Source organism: Atractosteus spatula, chromosome 2 (assembly GCF_055471065.1).
Source record: "Atractosteus spatula isolate fAtrSpa1 chromosome 2, fAtrSpa1.hap1, whole genome shotgun sequence".
Classification (NCBI taxonomy): domain Eukaryota; kingdom Metazoa; phylum Chordata; class Actinopteri; order Semionotiformes; family Lepisosteidae; genus Atractosteus; species Atractosteus spatula.
This window is the reverse complement of record NC_142707.1, coordinates 13,976,771-13,999,267: the sequence shown is the minus strand read 5'-3', so window position 1 is coordinate 13,999,267 and position 22,497 is coordinate 13,976,771. Positions and strand designations below refer to the sequence as shown.

The 22,497-nt window shown below is 37.1% G+C and overlaps 1 protein-coding gene across 1 annotated transcript in view; it reads right to left on the bottom strand.

Moving 5' to 3' along the window:
* Positions 1-11,461: 11,461 nt before the first annotated feature.
* Positions 11,462-22,497, bottom strand: part of LOC148839340 (uncharacterized) — a 30,176-nt gene continuing 19,140 nt past the window's right edge. Inside the window, exon 3 of the mRNA XM_088935790.1 lies at positions 11,462-11,835. Coding sequence (XP_088791916.1) covers positions 11,462-11,835 — 374 coding nt within the window. The remainder of the gene's footprint in view (positions 11,836-22,497) is intronic.

Sequence of the window (22,497 nt, the reverse complement as noted above, 5' to 3'; positions counted from 1 at the left end):
CTCCTGTATCACCAGTGTATCATCCATCATAGTAATTTAATTGGAATTTTTAGGACACTGATTCACTTGACCTGGTGTCTTAGCAGCTCCACATAGTTCACAAGCTTCATTTTGGGACTTCTGCAGATGCTAGGGATGTGAGCAAAGTGAAGCATTTATTAAAGATTCAAAGAGCCTAAAGATTAGAAATAGATTATCACTTCCTGAAAAAAATCACATGTGCTAACACTTTTCTAAAACTAGAAATTGAATGGATAAAATATCTTGTAAATGATGCATTTGTCCTTTTCTGTGCATGTTACGTATTATGTGCTGAAATACTTTGATTTATCAATGTAACACATTTATGTTAAACCCTTTGATTTTCAGAAGGAAAAATTAAAAAAAATACAAACTCTTGTTTGAAACACAATGTTTGATGAATGAAAATAACCTAATTCCAAAATATGTCAAATTCAGATAAATGTACTGACAAAATTTTTATTTTCTAAGCATGTTGCATAACCTGAAAAATTAAAATGGATATGTTCACCAAATGTTTAGAAATTATAGAAGTCACACATTGTAGAATCATTTCCACAAGATGTTCACTGATATTCACTGGTACAGTATATGAGACCGCAAAGCCTATATCAATAAACACAGAAATATGGTTAGCGGTTCTGTAATTTCCTGCAGGTAGAATTGTATTTCCTTTGGGGGTTTTATAACTTAAGTACTGCATGTAAATATCTGAGATCTCTGAGTTGACAAATTAGCCAAGCAAAATATTATAAACTACTGTATAATTCTCAAGAATACTTGCATTACAAAATGTGTTGTAACCTTATATAATGATAGGTAGTCCATGTCTTAATATTTATATACAGTGATGTGAAAAAGACAGTGCACACTTTTAAAATTCTGTGATTCTACATATTCAGACATTTCTGACCTTCACCTAGTCCTCATCAAGTCCCAACAGTAGATAATTATAACCTCATGTAACAAATATCACAACATATTTTACTTTTGATACTATTTAATAAAAGACAACCAACATTCAGAAGCCTTACGTAAAAAAGTAAATGCACCCTTACTTCTGCCATATCAGTTAAGGTATTTAAAATCAGGTACTGCTAAACAAGTGCACATGATTACTTGATCATCAGGAAGTGCTTTCACCTGTATTTAAAATCAGAAACTTTGTCATTTTAGTCTGGAACATTCAATTTTGTGGTAACACATGATGCCTAGGTCAAAAGATATTTGTGAGGGTCTCAGAGAAAAATGTGTTGCTGCTCATCAGTCTGGGAAGGATTATAAAGCCTTTTCGAAGCAACTTGAAGTCCATTATTCCACAGTGATAAAGACATGGAATTTGTAAATTATCTTAAAATTACTTTCTCTAATTTGAAATGGAGAAAGTTCAAGACAGTTGCCAGGAGTGGGTGTCCCAGCAATTTCACCCCAAGATCAAACTGCATGATGCTCCTAGAGATCACACAAAATCCCAAAGCTTCATCCACAAGCCTCTGTTAATATGGTAAACGTTATAGTTCATGATTCTGCCATTAGATAAAGACTGAATAAGAATGGCTTTCGTGGAAGGTAATCCAGGAGAAAATCCCTTCTCTCCAAAAATAATTTTGCTGTATGGCTTAGGTTTGCAAAACGGCACCTGAATGAACCACAAGACTTGAAACAATGTCCTCTGGACAGATGAGATCAAAGTACAGTAGTTTGGCCATAATGCTGCTAAATACTAAAACCTGCATATCATCAATGTGAGAGACTGATAAACTCTTACAGGGAAATGTTTACTTCAAGTTATTCCTGCTAAAGGGGGTTCCACATTCACAGGGTGAACTTACTTTTTCTCACATAGCCTTGAAACTTAATATTGGTTGTTTTATTTTGTTTAATAATGACAAGGTAAAATTTGTGTGTGTTCTCTGGCACATGAGGTTTCATTTATCTACTGCTAGACCTTGGTGAGCACTAGGTGAAGGTCAGATATGTCTTAATATATAAAAAATATTATCGTAAGATGGTGTGCTTTCTTTTTTACATCACAGTGAAGTGATTAAAGGAGGCAGTGCTATTAATGTAATGGTTAGATTGCAAGTGCTGACTCACCTTTTACTGTCCTGTTTCCTTCTGAAAAACATACCCAATATAACAAGTGAGAAATACTGTCAATCACAGGAAACCCAATGTTTCTGTCTTGCTTTTTAATGTCTTGTCTATTTATAAAAACAGTTTACACATTTAAAGAGCTATGAAACATCAAAAAACATCATTATGTAAAGGAATAGCTGCAATTTATTCTGGAAGTTCCTGACTGAACATTATAGTAACAGTACACATCATAGTAACATTTCTTCTTTCTAACTTTTCTGTAACATCTGATTTTGATTAAATGATCAATGAAGGCTTCAAATTCAAACAGGAACTGACTGAACTAAAAAGTGTCACAATACTATATTTTTAAGTGTTCATGTTCTATGTTAAAATTTTAAATCAACTCAGATACCTCAGTTGATTTCTTGTATGAAATCTTCCAGGTGTAATATCAATGACATTAAATGACTATTTACAGTGTGTTTCTATTGTAGAATCCACATGCACAATTATACCTAGTCCTAAAAAAGCAAACCCAGTTGAATTAAAAGATTTCTTTCCAGTATCACTAACTTCAGTCACAATGAAATGTTTTGAATGAATCATTTTGTTTTATCTTCATTCATCAATCAGTGCACTCAAGGACCCCTTTCAGTTTGAGTAAAGGGCAAAACGAGGGGTTGAAGATTGTGACTTTGTTAAATCAAGTGTACAAGCATTTAGAAATTCTGTCATCCTGTGTGTGCATAGTTTTTGCTGACGTTTTATTGGCATTTAATACTATTCAAACAAACAGATTGGTAGGAAAGGTTTTGGATATGGGAGTACATCATACTGTATGCCTACTCAGTAGACATAGAATTTTCTTACTCTTTGGTGACAGTACAGTATGTGCGAATGCGTTTGGGGAAGTCTTCATCATAACCCCCAGCAAGGGAGTACCTCCAAGGCTGTGTGCTATTTCCATTCCTTCTCACATACTACTCCAATCACTGTGTTAGCCACTATGGCAAGTCTGTGGATGATGTTACCTTCACTGAAGTTTTGGATGATGTTGAAAACAATTATAGACAGGACATGTTTTTTTTTCTACAATTGGTGGCAGGATAATTCACTGTTTTAAAACACAAAAGAAAGGTAATGCTAATTAAATTTAGAAAGGCATGTTCTGTTCCAATGATCCCTGTAACTGTCAATGGTACTGATATGAAAACATGAATATGTAAATGGGTGTAAAAACCTTGGCACTTTTATCAATTATACATTGACGTGGACTGCCAATAAAAACAGGCAAGGTATTCAAAGGCACAACAGGTTATATATTTTTAAAGATGTTAATGAGTTTTAATGTAGAAAGTACAGTGCTTTTATTACATTTTTATTGAGAGCATTCTAACTTTTTGTTTTCAGAACTGGGGAGGTACCTCGTCCTTGCACAACAAAAATAAGTTGAACAAAGAGATCTGTGCTGGTGATTATTGGCATATCCTTGGACTCAATAACATGTCTAATGGATTGACGTTATTAATCTTGTAAAATAAGGCGCGGCTGAATCTTTGCATGAAATTCAGCTCCTGATGATCCCCCTCATCCAATCTTTTCAGAATATATGACTATTCTACCTGTGAATATTCTATGAATATTTAACATTTATGGTACTGGTAAAGTTCTAATTGTCACGGATGTCAGAAGGGATGAACCGTGGAATGGCAGGAGAGCGGAAGAAGACCCTATGCGAAGCAGCGGAACGGGGAGTTAGCCCAGGCTCAGCAGTATAGGAGTTCAGGAAATGCCGTAAAGAAACCTATGCCCTCAAGCCACGGACGGAGCGGCGACCTGGTGCTAGGCGGGTCTCAGGACATCCGAACGTCAATGCTGAGCGAAGAGGAAAGAGTGACCCGGAAATATATAGCCCGAGACAGAGAGACACCAGAAGCACAGCAAAGCACAGGAAACTAGGGACAGGACAGAGTAGGAGCGCCCTCTGGCTGTAGAGGGCGTGACACTAATTGAGCAATGTTGTTGAGTACTTTTTTGGTTTATGGTATTGTAATATCGTTGTGTTGTTTTATTATTGTATATGTTACATGTTTATGAGCTTTTTGATATGCAAGACACATTTCCTTAGGGCCAATAAAAGTTAATTCAATTCAGAAATTTGCATTAATGAAAACACAAATTTCTTCTCAATATTTATGTAATTAATTAATGTGCAGTTACCACAGTAATAACTATCCAGTTAGGTTTAGGATTTAGGTAAAATTAGAAATTACATAAAAAAAAATTAGGAAATTACAAAAAGTGAGTTTTGTTTCTCATACTGTAGAACAATCTGTTCCACAAGCAAACCTTAATTAAATGTTAACATTAACCGTATTAGTGTAGAACACACTATTAATGTAAGAAAAATCAACGTACTGCGTTTAAAGTAGAAGCAGCTTAAAACTGCTGTTGCCATCAGGAAACACAATTCACCAGTGGCTATCCAGATAGAAAGATGAAGAAATGTTTCTAAGATATAAGAAGTAATGGTTAATAAATCCAAGAAAGACGTACTGTAGTGCTGCAGAAAAGCTACAGGGAAGATGTGTGTTTATCAAATTGCTAAACATGGAAAATTAGAAGCACTCAAAATGCCTGTAAATTTCTCTAAGTTCAATCTACTGTTCTTGACATCACTTTGACTGTGTTCTGCCATGTGCTATTGTTCCATCTATGTTCCCTAGCTTATCTCAGCTGCCCTTTTTGTCTCATGTCTTGAGGGAATGGAGAACGAGAGACAAACACAAGTGTGACCACTGTGCTTATAGTCACTAGGTAGTGTGAGATCAGTGGTTCGCAGCCAAAACAAAGAGCAACTGCACTACAATATAAATACAAATGTTATGCAATATTTGTAAAAAAATATTTTTTTTATTTTTAATGCATGAGCCCAAATAATTTGACACTATAATATCTTTCAGGAAACAAACAAACTAAATCTCTGATCAATTACATCACAGACGTATGGTTTGAAAATGCCTGTAAACTGTATAAATGGTGATATACTATTACATGCATTAAAAATACTGTAAAATGTTGAATTCACTTCTAATTTTCTCTTGTAAACAGTAGAATTAGGTGAAAGCCAGAGAACTGTAGTAATAAGCTTGGGCACTTCTTAACCATGTAATACATGCATTATGAAAAACAGTTTTCTTTTGGATTTGTTAAGTGGATGGGTCTATATGGCACAAAAATAAAACAAAATGTGCACAACATCATACTGTAGACTTCTATTACTATTGGAATCTCCAGAGGATACAACATTTAGAAACATACAGTTGTTGTGATGAACACTTTACCTAATGTTCAGTATTAATAAAAATTAAAGAGTTTAAACAGGGTTGTGAAAATGGATAAACGACACTCTGTTGGTTTTAAAATCTATTTCATTCTTTACACCATAAAGAACTGCAGATAACAAGCTCAGGCTCCTAAGCTGCTTTTGGAATCTAACTAACATCACTTCAGATTCCTTGGAATTTAATTCAAGAAAGGTTAGGTGTATTGAAGACTGTATATCATTACTTAAATGGGAACAACAATATCAGCATCAAATTTAATACAGATATAGATCTGAGTTTTGAGTGAGTATGCATGAAATTTTCCACCATATTGCTCAGAAATCTGAAACAGGTGAAGCTTGTAGATCTAAATAACAAGATTTGCAAATCAGAGCCCTGAGGGGCACCTGAGATGATGCTGAAATGGCCAAAAGAAAATAAGCAGAGAGAGAGAGAAGCATGTATTTCAAAGATACAGATGCAGCCATTCAAAGTGCGTGGTACAGACACCGCGGTACAGATACCGCAGGTATGATGACACGGGATACCGCGGTGCGTGATTGGTTGACCGACAGGGGCACTCGTGGTCCGTTGGTCTGTCGTAGAAAGACTTACTGTAAACGTCTTTACTGTGCCCGTTGTAGATATTGAATTTTACCACTGATGGGAAATCTTAGTAGCTGAGCATAAAAAGAATAGGAGCATACTGTAACGCGTGTGAAGGCCATAAACGATATTAATTTTGGAACGTAAACATACAGTATATAGCTGGTCTTGGTACTTTAAAGAAAAAAATACACACCGGTATTCCATTTCTCCCTAAACATTGTAAGCTTCGAAGTCTTTAACTAACGTGATACCGGAGTCAACAAGCATACTTTTAGAATTTGATTAAAAGGGAATATAATATGGAATCGCGTATCTCAAGAATTTAATAATGGTATGATTATATCCGTGTACTGCGGCAGGGCTGTGTAGGGCTGTTTCGCCTGCCTGATCATGCGAGCTCTCTTGTAGCCTACTGGTCTAGGTGCGTGACTACCAACTGGCAGGTTGTGTGTTTGCATCCAGCTGGTGCTGGACTTTTATTTTAACAAACATTTCTTCGAAAAAATAGGTAAGCGATATTATGGACAATCAGTTGACTTTTATATTTCAAAATATCGCAACATGATCGATATTTGCGATATTTTGAACATATCTTCCCTTCTGACAGCGGTTCCTGCTTCTATTGTGTGTGTGTGTGCAACAGTAAATTTTTATAGAGAAATGGAAGCTGGACAGTATGCGTTACAATATAAACATTTATATTGATTTAAATCGTGTTCTGATTTAAATCGCAAACGCGTGTTTAATTATGTGTTTTTAATCATAATCAGGCTAATGCATTTCTACATTTTCTGTATGAACCAGCTTAGAGGTTCATACAGAAAGACAGCTTGTGTTTAAATTGAGTGTAAGGTAATTTATGCTTCTAAAGTCATGGTCAGTATTATTGTACTGTGCTGTACTGTGTCACATTATTTTATAGCGTTTTTATTGCGTTATTAAATCCGGTGGTGCTGTGTTAGTTTCCTGACTCACATTATTTAAACTACCACACTGATCATTCATCTCTAAATAAACTTTATTTTATATAGCGTTTTAAGCGATTAGGTAATTAGATTGCTCATAAACCTAATCGCTTTTTCTACATAAACACAGCGTGATTGCTCTCTGAAAATGCTTTTCCTTTATTTTTAAAGTAGGCTCAGATTTCAACTATAGATCGTATTATTATAAACTTTCTTGGAAAAATGTATTTTATGTAAACCATGTTTGCTATTAATTCATTTAGGGCTAAAATACGTTCATTGTCTTCCAATCGAGTCGAGTTGACATTGGAAGCCTGCCACACCCGGACTGTTAAACCAACGCATTAGCACGTCAAAGCCCATTGAGCCAGTATTGGCTTCAGTATCCCCCCCTTCTCCCCTCAATTCAATTCAATTCAAGGTGTTTTATTTGCATGACAGATGGGTACAAGCAGTGTTGGGTATGTATATTGTAACGCTTACAGCAGACAGGCACTGTGTAGGAGCCGACGCACCAGAGCAGCGCCTGCATTTATAACTTAGTTTTTAAAATTAGTCAAGCAATACGAAGCATCTCCTTTTACTTAGTGCCTGAGCATACTGCAACGCGTGTGAAGCCCATAAACGATATTAATTTTGGAACTTAAACATACAGTATATGGCTGGTCTCGGTACTTTAAAGAAAACATACACACCAGTATTCCATTTCTCCCTAAACATTTTAAGCATCGAAGTCTTTAACTAACGCGATACCCATCGAAATTTACAGACGTGGTCCACCCCCCATCTGTTGATGCTGTCCCCGCCGGCTATCTCCCCCCAGGAAGCACAGCGGAATTCACAGATGCCAGTGGGACGAATAATTCTCCCAGATGTCCAACTGCTACCCATCACCCAGGAGATGGAGGGGGGGTTGTACTTGCAGTGCATCGGCATAGACGGGAAAGCAAGAGCCGACCGCTACGCCGCCCTCGTGTTTCGAAATCTTGTGACTTTTGAAATTTACTGGGGGTGGACCACGTCTGTAAATTTCGATGGGTCCAGAGGCAAAAGTGCCTTGCCTTGCAATCTCCGGGAAACCATTAGTACGATGGTGAATCGGAGATTCTCAACCCTTGCTGCGTACGACTGGAAAAGAATTCGTGATCGGATCAACGAAATGCTTCGTAGGAGGAGGCGGTCTTTTCCTCTTGTCTAACAGTCTGTCCACAAACAAAACATTCCTGTTAGACAAGAGGAATTGAAAAAAAAACAATGTTGTCAATGAAAACCGGTGTGTGTGTCTCTCCCTGCTGGATGTCCCTCTCACAAACTGCTGAATGAATAAAATAATTTTATTGAAAACGAGTTTGCGATTGTCTGGTCTTTAAATTCTGGAGATACGCGATTCCATATTATATTCCCTTTTAATCAAATTCTAAAAGTATGCTTGTTGACTCCGGTATCGCGTTAGTTAAAGACTTCGATGCTTAAAATGTTTAGGGAGAAATGGAATACTGGTGTGTATGTTTTCTTTAAAGTACCGAGACCAGCCATATACTGTATGTTTAAGTTCCAAAATTAATATCGTTTATGGGCTTCACACGCGTTGCAGTATGCTCAGGCACTAAGTAAAAGGAGATGCTTCGTATTGCTTGACTAATTTTAAAAACTAAGTTATAAATGCAGGCGCTGCTCTGGTGCGTCGGCTCCTACACAGTGCCTGTCTGCTGTAAGCGTTACAATATACATACCCAACACTGCTTGTACCCATCTGTCATGCAAATAAAACACCTTGAATTGAATTGAATTGAGGGGAGAAGGGGGGGATACTAAAGTCAATACTGGCTCAATGGGCTTTGACGTGCTAATGCGTTGGTTTAACAGTCCGGGTGTGGCAGGCTTCCAATGTCAACTCGACTCGATTGGAAGACAATGAACGTATTTTAGCCCTAAATGAATTAATAGCAAACATGGTTTACATAAAATACATTTTTCCAAGAAAGTTTATAATAATACGATCTATAGTTGAAATCTGAGCCTACTTTAAAAATAAAGGAAAAGCATTTTCAGAGAGCAATCACGCTGTGTTTATGTAGAAAAAGCGATTAGGTTTATGAGCAATCTAATTACCTAATCGCTTAAAACGCTATATAAAATAAAGTTTATTTAGAGATGAATGATCAGTGTGGTAGTTTAAATAATGTGAGTCAGGAAACTAACACAGCACCACCGGATTTAATAACGCAATAAAAACGCTATAAAATAATGTGACACAGTACAGCACAGTACAATAATACTGACCATGACTTTAGAAGCATAAATTACCTTACACTCAATTTAAACACAAGCTGTCTTTCTGTATGAACCTCTAAGCTGGTTCATACAGAAAATGTAGAAATGCATTAGCCTGATTATGATTAAAAACACATAATTAAACACGCGTTTGCGATTTAAATCAGAACACGATTTAAATCAATATAAATGTTTATATTGTAACGCATACTGTCCAGCCTCCATTTCTCTATAAAAATTGACTGTTGCACACACACACACAATAGAAGCAGGAACCGCTGTCAGAAGGGAAGATATGTTCAAAATATCGCAAATATCGATCATGTTGCGATATTTTGAAATATAAAAGTCAACTGATTGTCCATAATATCGCTTACCTATTTTTTCGAAGAAATGTTTGTTAAAATAAAAGTCCAGCACCAGCTGGATGCAAACACACAACCTGCCAGTTGGTAGTCACGCACCTAGACCAGTAGGCTACAAGAGAGCTCGCATGATCAGGCAGGCGAAACAGCCCTACACAGCCCTGCCGCAGTACACGGATATAATCATACCGTTATTAAATTCTTGAGATACGCGATTCCATATTATATTCCCTTTTAATCAAATTCTAAAAGTATGCTTGTTGACTCCGGTATCACGTTAGTTAAAGACTTCGAAGCTTACAATGTTTAGGGAGAAATGGAATACCGGTGTGTATTTTTCCTTGTGATATTTTAAGCTCTAGTTGAATGATAGGTGTCGCATTTTAAATCATTTTCGTAGCTAGAAATTATGAAACGCCCTGTTAAAAGCAAGGAAGTTTTTATGCCCGTTGAAGTAAAACAAAATGCCTGACAAAGTATGGCTTGGACAGATTCCAAGTGCTTGTACAAATGTGCTAAAGAAATTATACTTTGAGTATACAGCTTGTCCAAAGTCATCCATTATTAATACTATTAGTAATATCTTCAGTAAAGGCTTTGATATTTCTGATAAAGGTAGGTTGTGTACTTTTGTCCAACTGAGCAATCTTGCTTTCATAAAATATACCAACATTTTAATGACTGATGATTAACATGCTGTAATACACAGTTCAAAATTAAAGGCTCAAATGCTGTACATGAGAGGTTAAGCTCCCCCTGGCGGTTTTACAAGGCGACGCCGGATAGTTAACCACGTGACACCACGTTAACTGCGTCATACCGCGTGATACTGTGACACGCCCACCAGGGTATGCCGCGAAATACCTCACGCATTTTGAATGGCTGCATCTGTATGATGTAAAAAGGTTTAAAATCATGTATGAGATGCTCATGGCAGTGTGTAACCAATTAATACAGTACAGTAAGTACATTGTAGTAGAATGCCTGAGGTAGTTTGGTCATGTAGATTGTGGTGGTAGTAGCTACTGTCCCTTATTATAAAAGGTTTTATGGTAGGAAGTGAGGTTAGCTCTCTAATGCTGGCTAATTTCTCTTTCACACTGGTTTGATACTCACCAGGTGCATCACTATATCCATTCAATTCTGCAATTTGAATGAAAGAGAAACCTGTCATGCATTACATTTACTTGTTTGCCAATACAAATACATTATTACCTAAACCTTTTCACTCTTACTCATCTCTAGAGTGCAATTAAATAAAAATGAGACATTTTCACATAAACATTTACAAATAATTAAAAAAGCAACTCTAAAAACACATCTATAAACATTTGCTTTCAGTTTCCTATTAAAAAATTTATAGTTTTTCACGGTGAGAATATCAGCTAAAAAACCTTTTGTTCAGTCCACTTTAAATAGCATTTGAGAGTCACTAGTAAATTCTGAGATCTCTATGATTAAACACCATTTTTATTCACAAGAAGTTATGGAATAATAATGTTGGCAATACTATTAATAATTCTGCCATGAATCATGGCATATTTAAACTTAAATTGATAAAAGGCCTCTTTGCAGACCCCAGTGTATATTTCTAAACTGTCTAAAGGTCAGTAAAGTACTCCAGAGGACAAGCCAAAACAATGATCATTATAAAATTGTTATATTTTGGTGTCTCCTCACCATAAAAAAAAACAATTTCATATAAGCAATGTACACAGACTGTTTTGTTTTCACTTTTACAACTGCATACTACATACTGTAAACTGTAAAGCAATCCAATCAATGTATTGTGTATTACTACAGTCAGATTCTTTTAAATTTACTTTACTTGTGAAGAACATATTGAACAGGAAAGTATAAAACTGAACTGGTCCTTACTGTCCACCTTGACTCTGATGTTCTTGCTGCGCTGTGAGGTAACTTTATTCCCCTTTGTTATCAGTTCCACAGCACAGCTCAGTAAAACCTCTCCACTGCTTCTATTATCTCTGATTCTCAGAAGTTCCCTCCCAGACACAACGAGGTGACAAACTTTATACTTTTCCCTGAACGGCACTGATCTGAATGGTACTTCACTGTGATCCGTATAGAAGTAGCAGTGTGTTCCTTTGTCAGCTTCACAGCGGACTTTGACATGCTCTTTTGTGTCGATGTGGTCAGCATTCACATGAATATACGGCTTTTTAAAATTGTCTAGAATAATAAAGAGAGGAAAATAAAAATAAAAGATGCCTTAACACATCGTAAATTCTGGCTGTGTGTACCAAAATGTGGCTGTTGCTAATTATAAAATAGTCATGAACCAACGCAATACATTTTACTACAATGTTTGAAAATATGATGTTTGAATCAAAAGCCACCTGCACATTCATAGAATAGGTCTGTTTTCCTTCTTATCTGCATACTGTATGTCCATAATGAGCTGGACAGGATATAGCAGATATTTGCAGGGATTCTTACCCCGGGTACTAGAAGACACCGTCTCTTCTGGTTTTCATTTAAACTGAACCCTTAATCAGTTAGACTTCTTGCTTGATACTGTAAAGGACTGCTAAATGTGCTGAAGGGGGTTGACTGTTCGTGTTGACAAAAGGATCCTGGTGCCGGAGAGAGATGGTGCTTAGGTCAGTGAATGAGAAAGTGGGCTTCAGTGAGGCTGCAGGTGCAAGCATGCAAGCAGGGCAAGCTGATGGAGCAGGTGAGACAAGCCAGTAAGATGCAGCTGCACACCCAGGCAGCACACAGAGGTCACAGAGCTGCAGGCACACAGCTGTGAAGGAAAGAGGCTAAGGTACAAACAAGAACATCCTGGTGGAATGGAAAGAGCAGACAAGAGATCTAAGTGCTGGAAAAAAAACAGAGCAGTTGAACACGAGAGACAAAACAAAGCCGAAAATGAATCTACGAATAGATGTTAAAGGAAACAAGCAATAACTCAAGCCAGAGAAGTATTCAAAACCATGAGGGGAACAAGCTAGAGTCTAAGGTTTGGAAAACTTCTTGAGAAAAAAGCCAGCACCAAGTCATAGTTGAGGCTAAGCAAGGATGCAGACACTAAAACCGAGAGCTGCCAAGTAAGCAGGTGAGCGCTGTTTATGGGTCGGTGGCATAGACACCCTCCCTGGAGCAGGCAGATTGGGAAATTGATTTGATGATGCCCACTGCAGGCAGTGTTACTGGAGGTGGAAACGGCCGTCATTTGAGCGCGATTAGTACAATTGCACAATTTTTAAGTGGCTTCTGAGGTAAGTCTATCGTTTCACAAAAAAGGGATGTAATTTTGTTTTGGCAAGTAAATTCCACAAACAGAACCCTTTTCAGTTTCCCTTCAGCTTGCCTCTTAAATGGTCATTATTACATTATTAAAAAACCTCAAAACAGGTAACTAATTTATTATAATGGGATACGGGAAGGATTGATACTATATCAACACCGCTGTGCTATGGGAAATTAAAAATATAACATTAATTTTGAAAGAGCAACACAAATACAATGCTGGTGACACACAAGTAAATGTAGATTGAGAGATGTCTGCAACTGCAGCCACAATCCTGTAAAAACAGCTAGACACAACAGTGAGCGAGGAAGATAATTGTTTCTCTATTTGCATAGGGGCAGGTGTAGCATAGTTAGATAGTTCCAGGTAGTGTTTTCAATTAGAGGTTCCCAAGCTCCATGGAATAGTCCTGAGAAGGGTTGGCTCATAGGCTGTGGCACAGGCTTTAAGTGCTGCGAGCAACAGTAATGTGGCCAGGCGCTGCCTACATTTTGTTGACTGACTGGGTGAGAATAACTTCCTTTGCCAATAACTTTAATTTTAGTTCTTCAAATATGAATGGCAATAACTGTGGCTGGTAATTTACATCCAACCCAATGACTAAGAGATGAACAAACAAACTTCAGTGTCTTACATTTTGTAAAGGTTGCGTCTATGTAAAAGGACATTGAAAAAGGATGGAAGCCACTGTTTTAGATCATCCAGTCTTTATTCTTAATTTGATCTTCAAATGATTAGTAGACCGTAATACCCTTTCTTTTCTCTTCCAAAAATTAGCTTTATATATATATTTTTTTAATCTGGAGTCATGGTAGCTCAGACGGCAAGGGTGTCTAGCTCCTGACCAGAAGGTCCAGCGTTCAATCCAAAAATTTGCTTTATATATATATTTCTTAATCTGTAGTCATGGAAGCTCAGATGGCAAGGGTGTCTAGCTCCTGACCAGAAGGTCCTGGGTTCAATCCCAGGTAGGGGCAAGTGATTTAGCTTGCTCTAATTCCTCCCAGGTCCACTCAGCCTGCTTTCCAAATGAGTACCAGGGGTTAATCCTTCCAGGGGTAATAGGCTGGCCGGAGCGTGATGCTGACCACATTACCTCTGCCTCCAGTGTCAGATAGTCAAAGAAAACTGGTGACCCTTGCCCCCCATTCCCCATGGGCCTTTATTTTTTTAATATAATGTTTCCTTCTTGCTGCACAATATTTTTTCCACATCTCCTTTTCAAGGTTTGCAGAATGAGACTATTTCAGTATTTACCTCAAATTCTTAACAAATGATTCAATTTACGATTTACAATTTTCCGCAGTTTTAATAAATCTCTTTTTAACATTTGAGAAACCTCAATTGCACAAGCTCCACAGCATTGTGACTTCTTAATGGATTGCCTAGAGTTACATATTCATCAAAGACTTATCATTGACAAATTACATTCATGTAATTTTTGTTATAATCCCATTAATATAATGCATTTATTTAGTATTGTATGTTGTCTAATGATTATTACTAAGTCACAATACATTTACTGTAAGACACATAACAGATGCAATCAATAGGTACTGTACAGTACCTCTGATCCCAATTATTACAAATCAGAACACTTCAGAAACTTTAATTTTCCTAGAATAGAAATCATATTTTGCAAAGAATGTGCTGTTTTTTATTGCTAACTAATAAAAAGAAATCTCACAGTCGCACAGGTGATTTCATTTTGTATTCTATGCTGTCTTCTTTTACCATTATCACCTTATCATGGATCTTGCCATCCATCATTTACAGGAATTTATGTATAAATTCAGAACTGAAATCTTGTTTTCAGTTCTGAGTAGCAAAATATTCAAAGTTAAAGTTCCTCTTACTCTAAATCCACAACATTTAATGGACAAAATTCGAAATATGTTGTTGCAAAGCAGAATTCACAGCAGTTTCAAGTAAAAAACAACTTATTCTCTGAAACTATATTTTTATTTTAAAAGAAATTTTGGAAAACTTAAATTTTCTCTGCTGCATAATCTTTAAAAATTGTTTGGGCATAGATACAATTATTTGGCACTGTAAAGTTCTTTATTTTGAATTTGACATTGTGAAAGGAACATAAAGAAAATTTACTTCAGGATAATTACAAGTTGTCAAAGTTCAGTGCCTTACATATTGCACAAATGTGATATGTTTGCACACACATATGTATCTATGTAATTTTAAAATCGATAAATAAGCAAACAACATACCTGATGAATTCAACTTTACTTCAGCTCCACCTATAACTTAACAAATAAAGTTAATGGTTATTTACTCTTAAACTTATGCATCACTAATAAAAAACAATACATGTTTATAAATACAGTAAATGGCCACGAAATATCAATAATATACTCACTCAGAATAAGGAACGGTATAAGAAACATTAGCACTCTTCAGGCACTAAACAAAATGATGTTCCAAATCCAGAGAATGTGTAACTTAAAAGTGGGTAACTGTGCCTCTAATAGACATGGGACACATGGGTAAAAAATAACTTGTAAGAACCAGATACAGTATATGACCTGTGATGCTGCTAATTCTGCTACAGTACGTAGTTTTTGGCTGAGTTGTTCTGACTATTGCAATATTTATTCCAAACCACAGGATACTCCATCCTTTCTCAGCATAATTTAATTAATAATACTTTAAATCCATTGTGAAACCCATTATCAAATAAATGTATATTAAAGACATTAAAGCATCAATACAACCTGTTGAAACAGGAGCAGAGAGCCATTACGGAAGGCGTTTTGCTAACAGGCAACAAAGGGTTGTATGCATACTGTAAATTCATATTTTACAGGGCGCTTTAATTTCATCACACACACAAAATAATATGTGTTTTACCTAAAAGTTTTCATTTAGTAACTTCTGAAGTCTCCCTAAGAGTATTAACAGTTAACCATTGGTCATTAGTGTGCTATTAAAGGTACTGTATGTTTCTACTCCTTTTTGAAGAAATGTTGAAAGCTTGAAATAGACCTGCTCAGAGTGAGAAACAGTGGTCACCAGTTGTTTAATTGGGGAATGCTGTTTCTTTGACCAGTGAGGTGTAATTCGTTGATGTTGTTCCACTCAATGGACACAGTATCAGATAAAAGGAAAATTAGTGCTTCAGTTGCAAAAGTGACCTTGACATTTTTTGGAATGAAACATAATACCTATATCATTTAGAGAAACACTTCACATGGAATCAACACAGGTGTGTAAAAAATATGATTAACTGGTTAATTGGAGAATCTGTCATTATTCACAGCAGTGGCTACATTATGCTGGACTGCAATTCTACCACAAAGATGCTTCCAAAGAACATACTGTACGTTTCATAGAAGATTTAGCAAACCTTATAGGCCTAGAGTAAACATGGGAAGTGGGATCATGCACATACTGTAAGTGCTTTGAAGACAAAAGGACATTTTGATTTGGCTGATGTAAGAGATATGAATGCTTGGGGCTGTCTCAATCAATGCATCTGGGTATGTCTCACAATGGAGAATGATTTGGATGTTTTCAATGATCATGTTACCCGTGGATCATGTTATCTTCTGCAAGCGTCTCCAACTGGAATGAATTGTCCTTGGTTGTTGTTCTGTTCCACAATACACAGTATCTGTTGGTCCTGCTTATCCACAGTAATAGTATCAGGTGACATAACATAACAGTATGTCACCAATTCTTGCTGATGCTGCACTTCTTCATATTGGCCTTGAGGATATCATTTAAGTGCATTCTTGGACCTCCAAGTGATATATTAGGCCCAGTGAACCTGATGTTAGATAGTCACTGCCTCATCGTTCATTGTATTTGCTTGAGAGTGGACACTAACGTTTGTTTTGTCTAACCTCTACATCAGCCTTCCAAGAAGCTCGGGCCTAGGTATATCGGCCCCTTCCAGATTCTCTCCCAGATCACCCTGGTTACCTTCTGCCTTGCTCTTCCCCCTACCCTCAGAATCCACCCCTCATTCCATGTCTCCCTCCTGAAACCCTTTTACTGCTCGCCCCTTGCGGCTCCCCAATGTCGCCCGCCACCTCCTCGTCGCATTCAGGGGCGCCCGGCATATACGGTCTATAAGATCATCGACTCCAGATGGAACCGCAGTACCCTTCAGTATCTAGCCGACTGGGAGGGTTATGGCCCTGAAGAGAGATCTTGGGTTCCGGAGAAGGATATTTTGGACCCTACACTAATCAGCGACTTTCACAGGGACTATCCCGATCGGCCGTCTCGGGCGTCGGGAGCTGCCCGTGAGGGGGGGGTACTGTCACGACCGCCAGCCAGCAGAGATCAACTCAGAGCGAGCTAATCAGCACCACCAGCGGGTTATTATTAACAAGCGCAGCCGCACGAGTTAACACACCTGCAATTGCTCTACCGTGCGGCACGCCGTGTTATTTATACCATTCTAACCTGCTTCCCATTGCTCAGTATTGAGTTAACTTCTCGTAAGCTCTACCTAGCGTTTCTCAACCTTTTTGCCTTCCTGGAATTTTGACTACACCTTTTTGCCTTCAGACTACGGATCTCGCCTTGCTCCTCGGATTGTTTGCTATCAGTGTCAATACCAGATTTGTACCTACCGCTCTCTTTTCGACCTCGATTCTGTCTCACGTTTTGGATTGTTCGCTACCAGTGTCTTTACCAGATTTCGACCTACCTTACACCTTCTGACTACGATTCAGCTCCTAGTTTCAGTTTGTTCGCTTACTTACCTCCCAACGACTCCTGCATCTGCATTGGATCCTTTTCACCTCTTCAGAGCAGCGTTACAGGTAGGTGTGAAGATACTTTTTCGACAGCTCGAGATGTCTTCTTCATGTTGTCAATATCTCAGCACAATATAATTGTTAGGGGATCATACTTGCTCATTAGAACATTCAGTTGGTTTTTAAACTGAAATAGTGATCTTCTTCAGGTGAATAAAGGCAGTACTGTTTTTTTTAGTTGATGTTTCTGAGATATCAGAGTTGGGAATATCTCATTCAGGACTTTTTGATGGAGCATTTTAGTCTTCTGACAGTAAAGTCACATTTTCTTGTGGGCCTCAGTAAAGATGTGTATGGCTGTCTGAATATCTGTTTCAAAGTAAGTACATATTACAGTGCCATTGGTGTACTGGAGCTCAACAGTTAAACTTATTAAGCACTATCAGCAGAAATTACTGTGAGCCTTTTGCAAAAGGATCGGTAAGGTTTTAAATTAAATTAAACTTAATGCTTCAAGGAAAAGTGCCTCAATTTTTTAAATCCCATCAACAGAGCTGTGAATGTGAATAGGAAAATAATTTTTGGAAATGTTGAAGAAGAAGGCCACCAGGCATCTAAGCCAGCAATATATTTTTTAAATAGTTTTTCAGTCTGAGCTAGACATATTTAATCTAACCCTCACATGGACATACTGTAAATTTTAACTGTTCTACATTTGGGCAGGTGAGGTTTTGAAGAAATTTGTCTCATTTTGTCATACAGCATGCATTATGTTGTTTTCTTACATGTACAGTACAGTGTATTATATCAGTATGACCCCTTCTAAGTAACCAAGTGGTACAAGTTACATGTTCTTAACTTTTCTACCACTACTTTTGCAGAAGCACCATAATCAGAAAAATCACAACACTCAAAACACAAGGTTCTAAAAAAATTGCTAGACAGGTTAACGGTTTAATATTTTTTAACAAATATATTCTTTTAATTCAGAGTTCTTATAATCGTTTGTCTTTTTAGAACTTCAGACTGTTTATTGACCAGGGTTATGCTAACTTTCAGAATGTTCAAAACTATTTCTGCTATGGTTTGCACAAGGTGATCAGAGGCCGTATATAGAAATGCTTTCCTCTGAAGTGGTTTGGCCTTTATCAGTGATTCTAAGAGTCCCAGGTTTCTCTGCATACAGGAATACATGCTGACTGACGACAAATCAAAGTATTTAAAGATGTAATCCATGGGTAAGACTGGTGCAAAAATTCCATTCTGAAATCATCTGGGGTCTTTGTGTTTAGGTAAACTAACATCTACTTGTACGGTTTCTTGGAAACATCCTGAAAGACTGCTACAAATATGCCAGAATCGGTTATCTCTTTCATAATCATGTTAAAAGTTAACATTCTACTCCATACCCTGACAAATTGTTTTGTACAATATACACGTAGTTTACACATGCAAATGTAATCACATTAATTTAATCATATTTATAATCCAGGGTGGAAAATAATCATCATTATTAAACAATGGCCCCTCTGGACAATTCCGGATCACTCAGATGACATCTTGTACTTCCAGCAATCTTATTTACTTCATCTCTTCCAGAAAATGCCCAGCTATCTACAGTACATTGGGGAAACAGGAAGGAGACTGGGAGACCACTTCAAGGAACATGTCAGGGTTGTGAGGATCAAAGATCTCTCCAAGCTCATTTCTCATTTCACCTCTATCAGCCATGATTCAACTCTCCTGAATGTCTTCTTAAGTACTGTACAAAGGGGTCCAACTGTCATTAGGTGCAATTGATTTTTTTTTGGCTCCCACACTAAATGAAATTGGATTCAGGACACTTTGAAATGCTTCATTAAATTCAAGTATACAGTACCAAAACTTTGGATGTACCTGAGATTTTCAGTCAGAATTAAAGTGAATTTGCAAGCAGTATTTTAAAACACTGCTGCTTCAGAGAAGGAGCCTCTCCTACAGTTTCTTATTTTTTGCTATAGTTAACTCTGCCTGCCTGCCTGCTTCTCAATTAACAACAGCGCAGCACAGCTCACAAAGTCACAACGACTTCATAGCTGGAACCTGGTAGTACTGACAAAACAAGGACTGCTTATTTATGGAAGAGACTTTGTCTTCCTTTCTTTTCATCAACCTTTTCAAATGATATGTCCTGACTACATTTCAACAAGAATGCATAAAAGTGAGTCACTGGGTGTAAATGGGATACTTTTGTCATTAACAATCAATGTGAGGAGTCAGTGGTTGGAGGCAAAGATTATGCATGAACATTTATAAGAATTTCTTATGCTACTATAAATAGGGAGGAACATTTTATGATCTGTATTTGGAGACTAGGAATTAAATATTGATAGAATTGCCTGCTACCTAAGCTTTGAATTATTGAGATTTAACAGTGGCAAAGACATGAATTAACATTACAACATAAGCCAAAAACAAGTTGCTGATGTTGGATAAAAGGGAAGTTTATACCCCGTGACATTTTCTGTATGACTACAATTGAAAGTACCACATTTAAATAAAACAGTTAGCATATTTAAAGGATCAATGGCACATCTCAAGATCTTAATGATTTAACACTAATGATTTTAGTCACATTTACATGGAGAACTGAAAAACTGGGATGACGCACAAAAGGAGGAATAGAAACCTTTTTGGAAAATTGAAGGTTTCACTAACCACAGACCCATGCAGTTAGGATAGTCAAGGAAATGCACTATAAGAAGATTACCTGCAACCTCTGGAGAAATACTTAAAAAAAGCACTAAGTGTACAGAAATACTGTATAAGAACTGTTGTCTAATTGCAGCAATTTTTATGTTTCAAAAGGGGTTCAGATGGTATGTTTGGGCTATTTCAGTCAATACCCATTTACTGCTAATGTTAATTTATATTTGCAAATAACAATAGCCTCATGTTTTTTTTTTTAATTATGTGAGTGATCTGGATTTACTTTAATCAGGAATATTTATTTTACTGGAATGCAAACAAAGCCTGAGCTACTGTATGTATGCAGTTCCTTGATTCATTCTGAACATATTTGTTTGCCATTGTTTTACATATTGTTTTGTGAAATCCTATATATTATGGTCAATTACTATTGTGTCTCAACATGTGATAAGCATAAAACTAAAACAAGGTAAGTTCATGATACTGCTTGGGAAGGTGGCATTGTATTGTACTGCAGAACTAAAAGGACAGCAGAAAGAAAGAGCAAAGTATCTTTGATGTCTATTACATATGTTTGTCTTTTTTCTTACCCCTCTATGTGCATTTCTGTTAAAAAGTTGCATATTCATGAATACCAATTTCATATACAAATAAATTCTGATAAGCTGAATATTTTTAAATAGCTCAGTTGCAGTTCATAGTTTGGGTAAGAGTTGTATTTATTGAACAAAAACACTACAATTATTTTTGACCTGATATAATTCTTTGAAAATAAACAACTTTACATTTCAGCCTTTGCAAATAAGATTGCATTAATTTTAACTCCTTAGACACTTTATAGAACAGTAGTGGTGCTGCTATTTAGCCAGAACACAGAGAACCTTGGGTTCAATTCCTTGGGTGCTATCTGTGTGGCGTTTATATGTTTTCACTGTGTTCATGTACAGGTTACTCCTGGAAAATTCCAGACTGGTGTTTGTGTCTTTGTGTGACTTGCAATGGTTAATGGATATTGCAATGATACTGTTATAACAGTTGAATGATTTTGGTTTATTTATTTTTAAGTGGTTATTTTTGATAGTGTGTTTCTTTTCCAGAAAATGTATTTTCTTCCAGAACATACAGAATGTGTTGTATGTGGACATGTCCCTGTCTTGTTGGGGTTTTTTTCAGAACAGTTTCTTCATCCATTTATCTGGGTGGCTGCTAGTGAGTTGTGTTTTCTAATAACAGCTGCTGCTCTGAGCAGCCTCTGCTTCAGACACAGTGAGTTTATCTGTCTCACCTTCTCAAAATTTTTGATCTTTCTCAAGTGTGAGGATTAACATTCCTTCAGCTGCATCTTGTAATTTCCCTTAGAACAGTGTTATTTCCCTGTTTTCATTTAAACTATTTGTTACTATAACATAACATCTGAGATGTTATATTGCACAATGGCTAGCATTTCACCTGGGCCATGGATTCAATTCCTGGGGTGTTATCTGCATGAAGATAAGTCCAAAGACATACTGGTACTGCAGGTTAATTGGCTTCTGGGAAAATTGACCCTGGTGTGAGTGTGTGCATGTTTGTGTCTGTGTGCCCTGCAATGAACTGGCATTCCGACCAGGCTGTATCCTTCCCTGCGCTCATTGCTTGCTGAAATAAAGCTCTGGCTTCCCAGTGACCCTATGTTATGCTTTAAAAATGGATGGATATATGGATTATACTGCAAATTATATGCATTATTTAACAAAGTAGTGTAATTGTATAACTAGCATGTGAATATGAAGGTATTGACTCAAAAATAGCCAATATAAACACCTGTAAATGAATTTACTCAAGTGCAGGTTAGGCTCTGTAATCACAGGTTCAAGTCTGGGTCATGTCACTTGCTGGCTGGCTGACACACAATTGTCTGAGTGCCACAAAGGGGAAAACGAGATTAGTTGACCAGGGCTCTTTCAAATCTTAGAAACACAGTAAATCCTGCATCCTCCTAGGTTCTTGCAGGCATGCAGCACCTCCAGTCAGATCTAAACTTCTGTTATATGCCTCTGATGCCTTAGAAGTCAAATGAAGAAGATAAGTGGCTCACAAATGGATCAGGGGATCAGAGGACTACGCCTGCATGTCAAAATTCTCCCCTGTTTGCAGAAGTACCATATCTGGCTGTTTCCGGTCAGG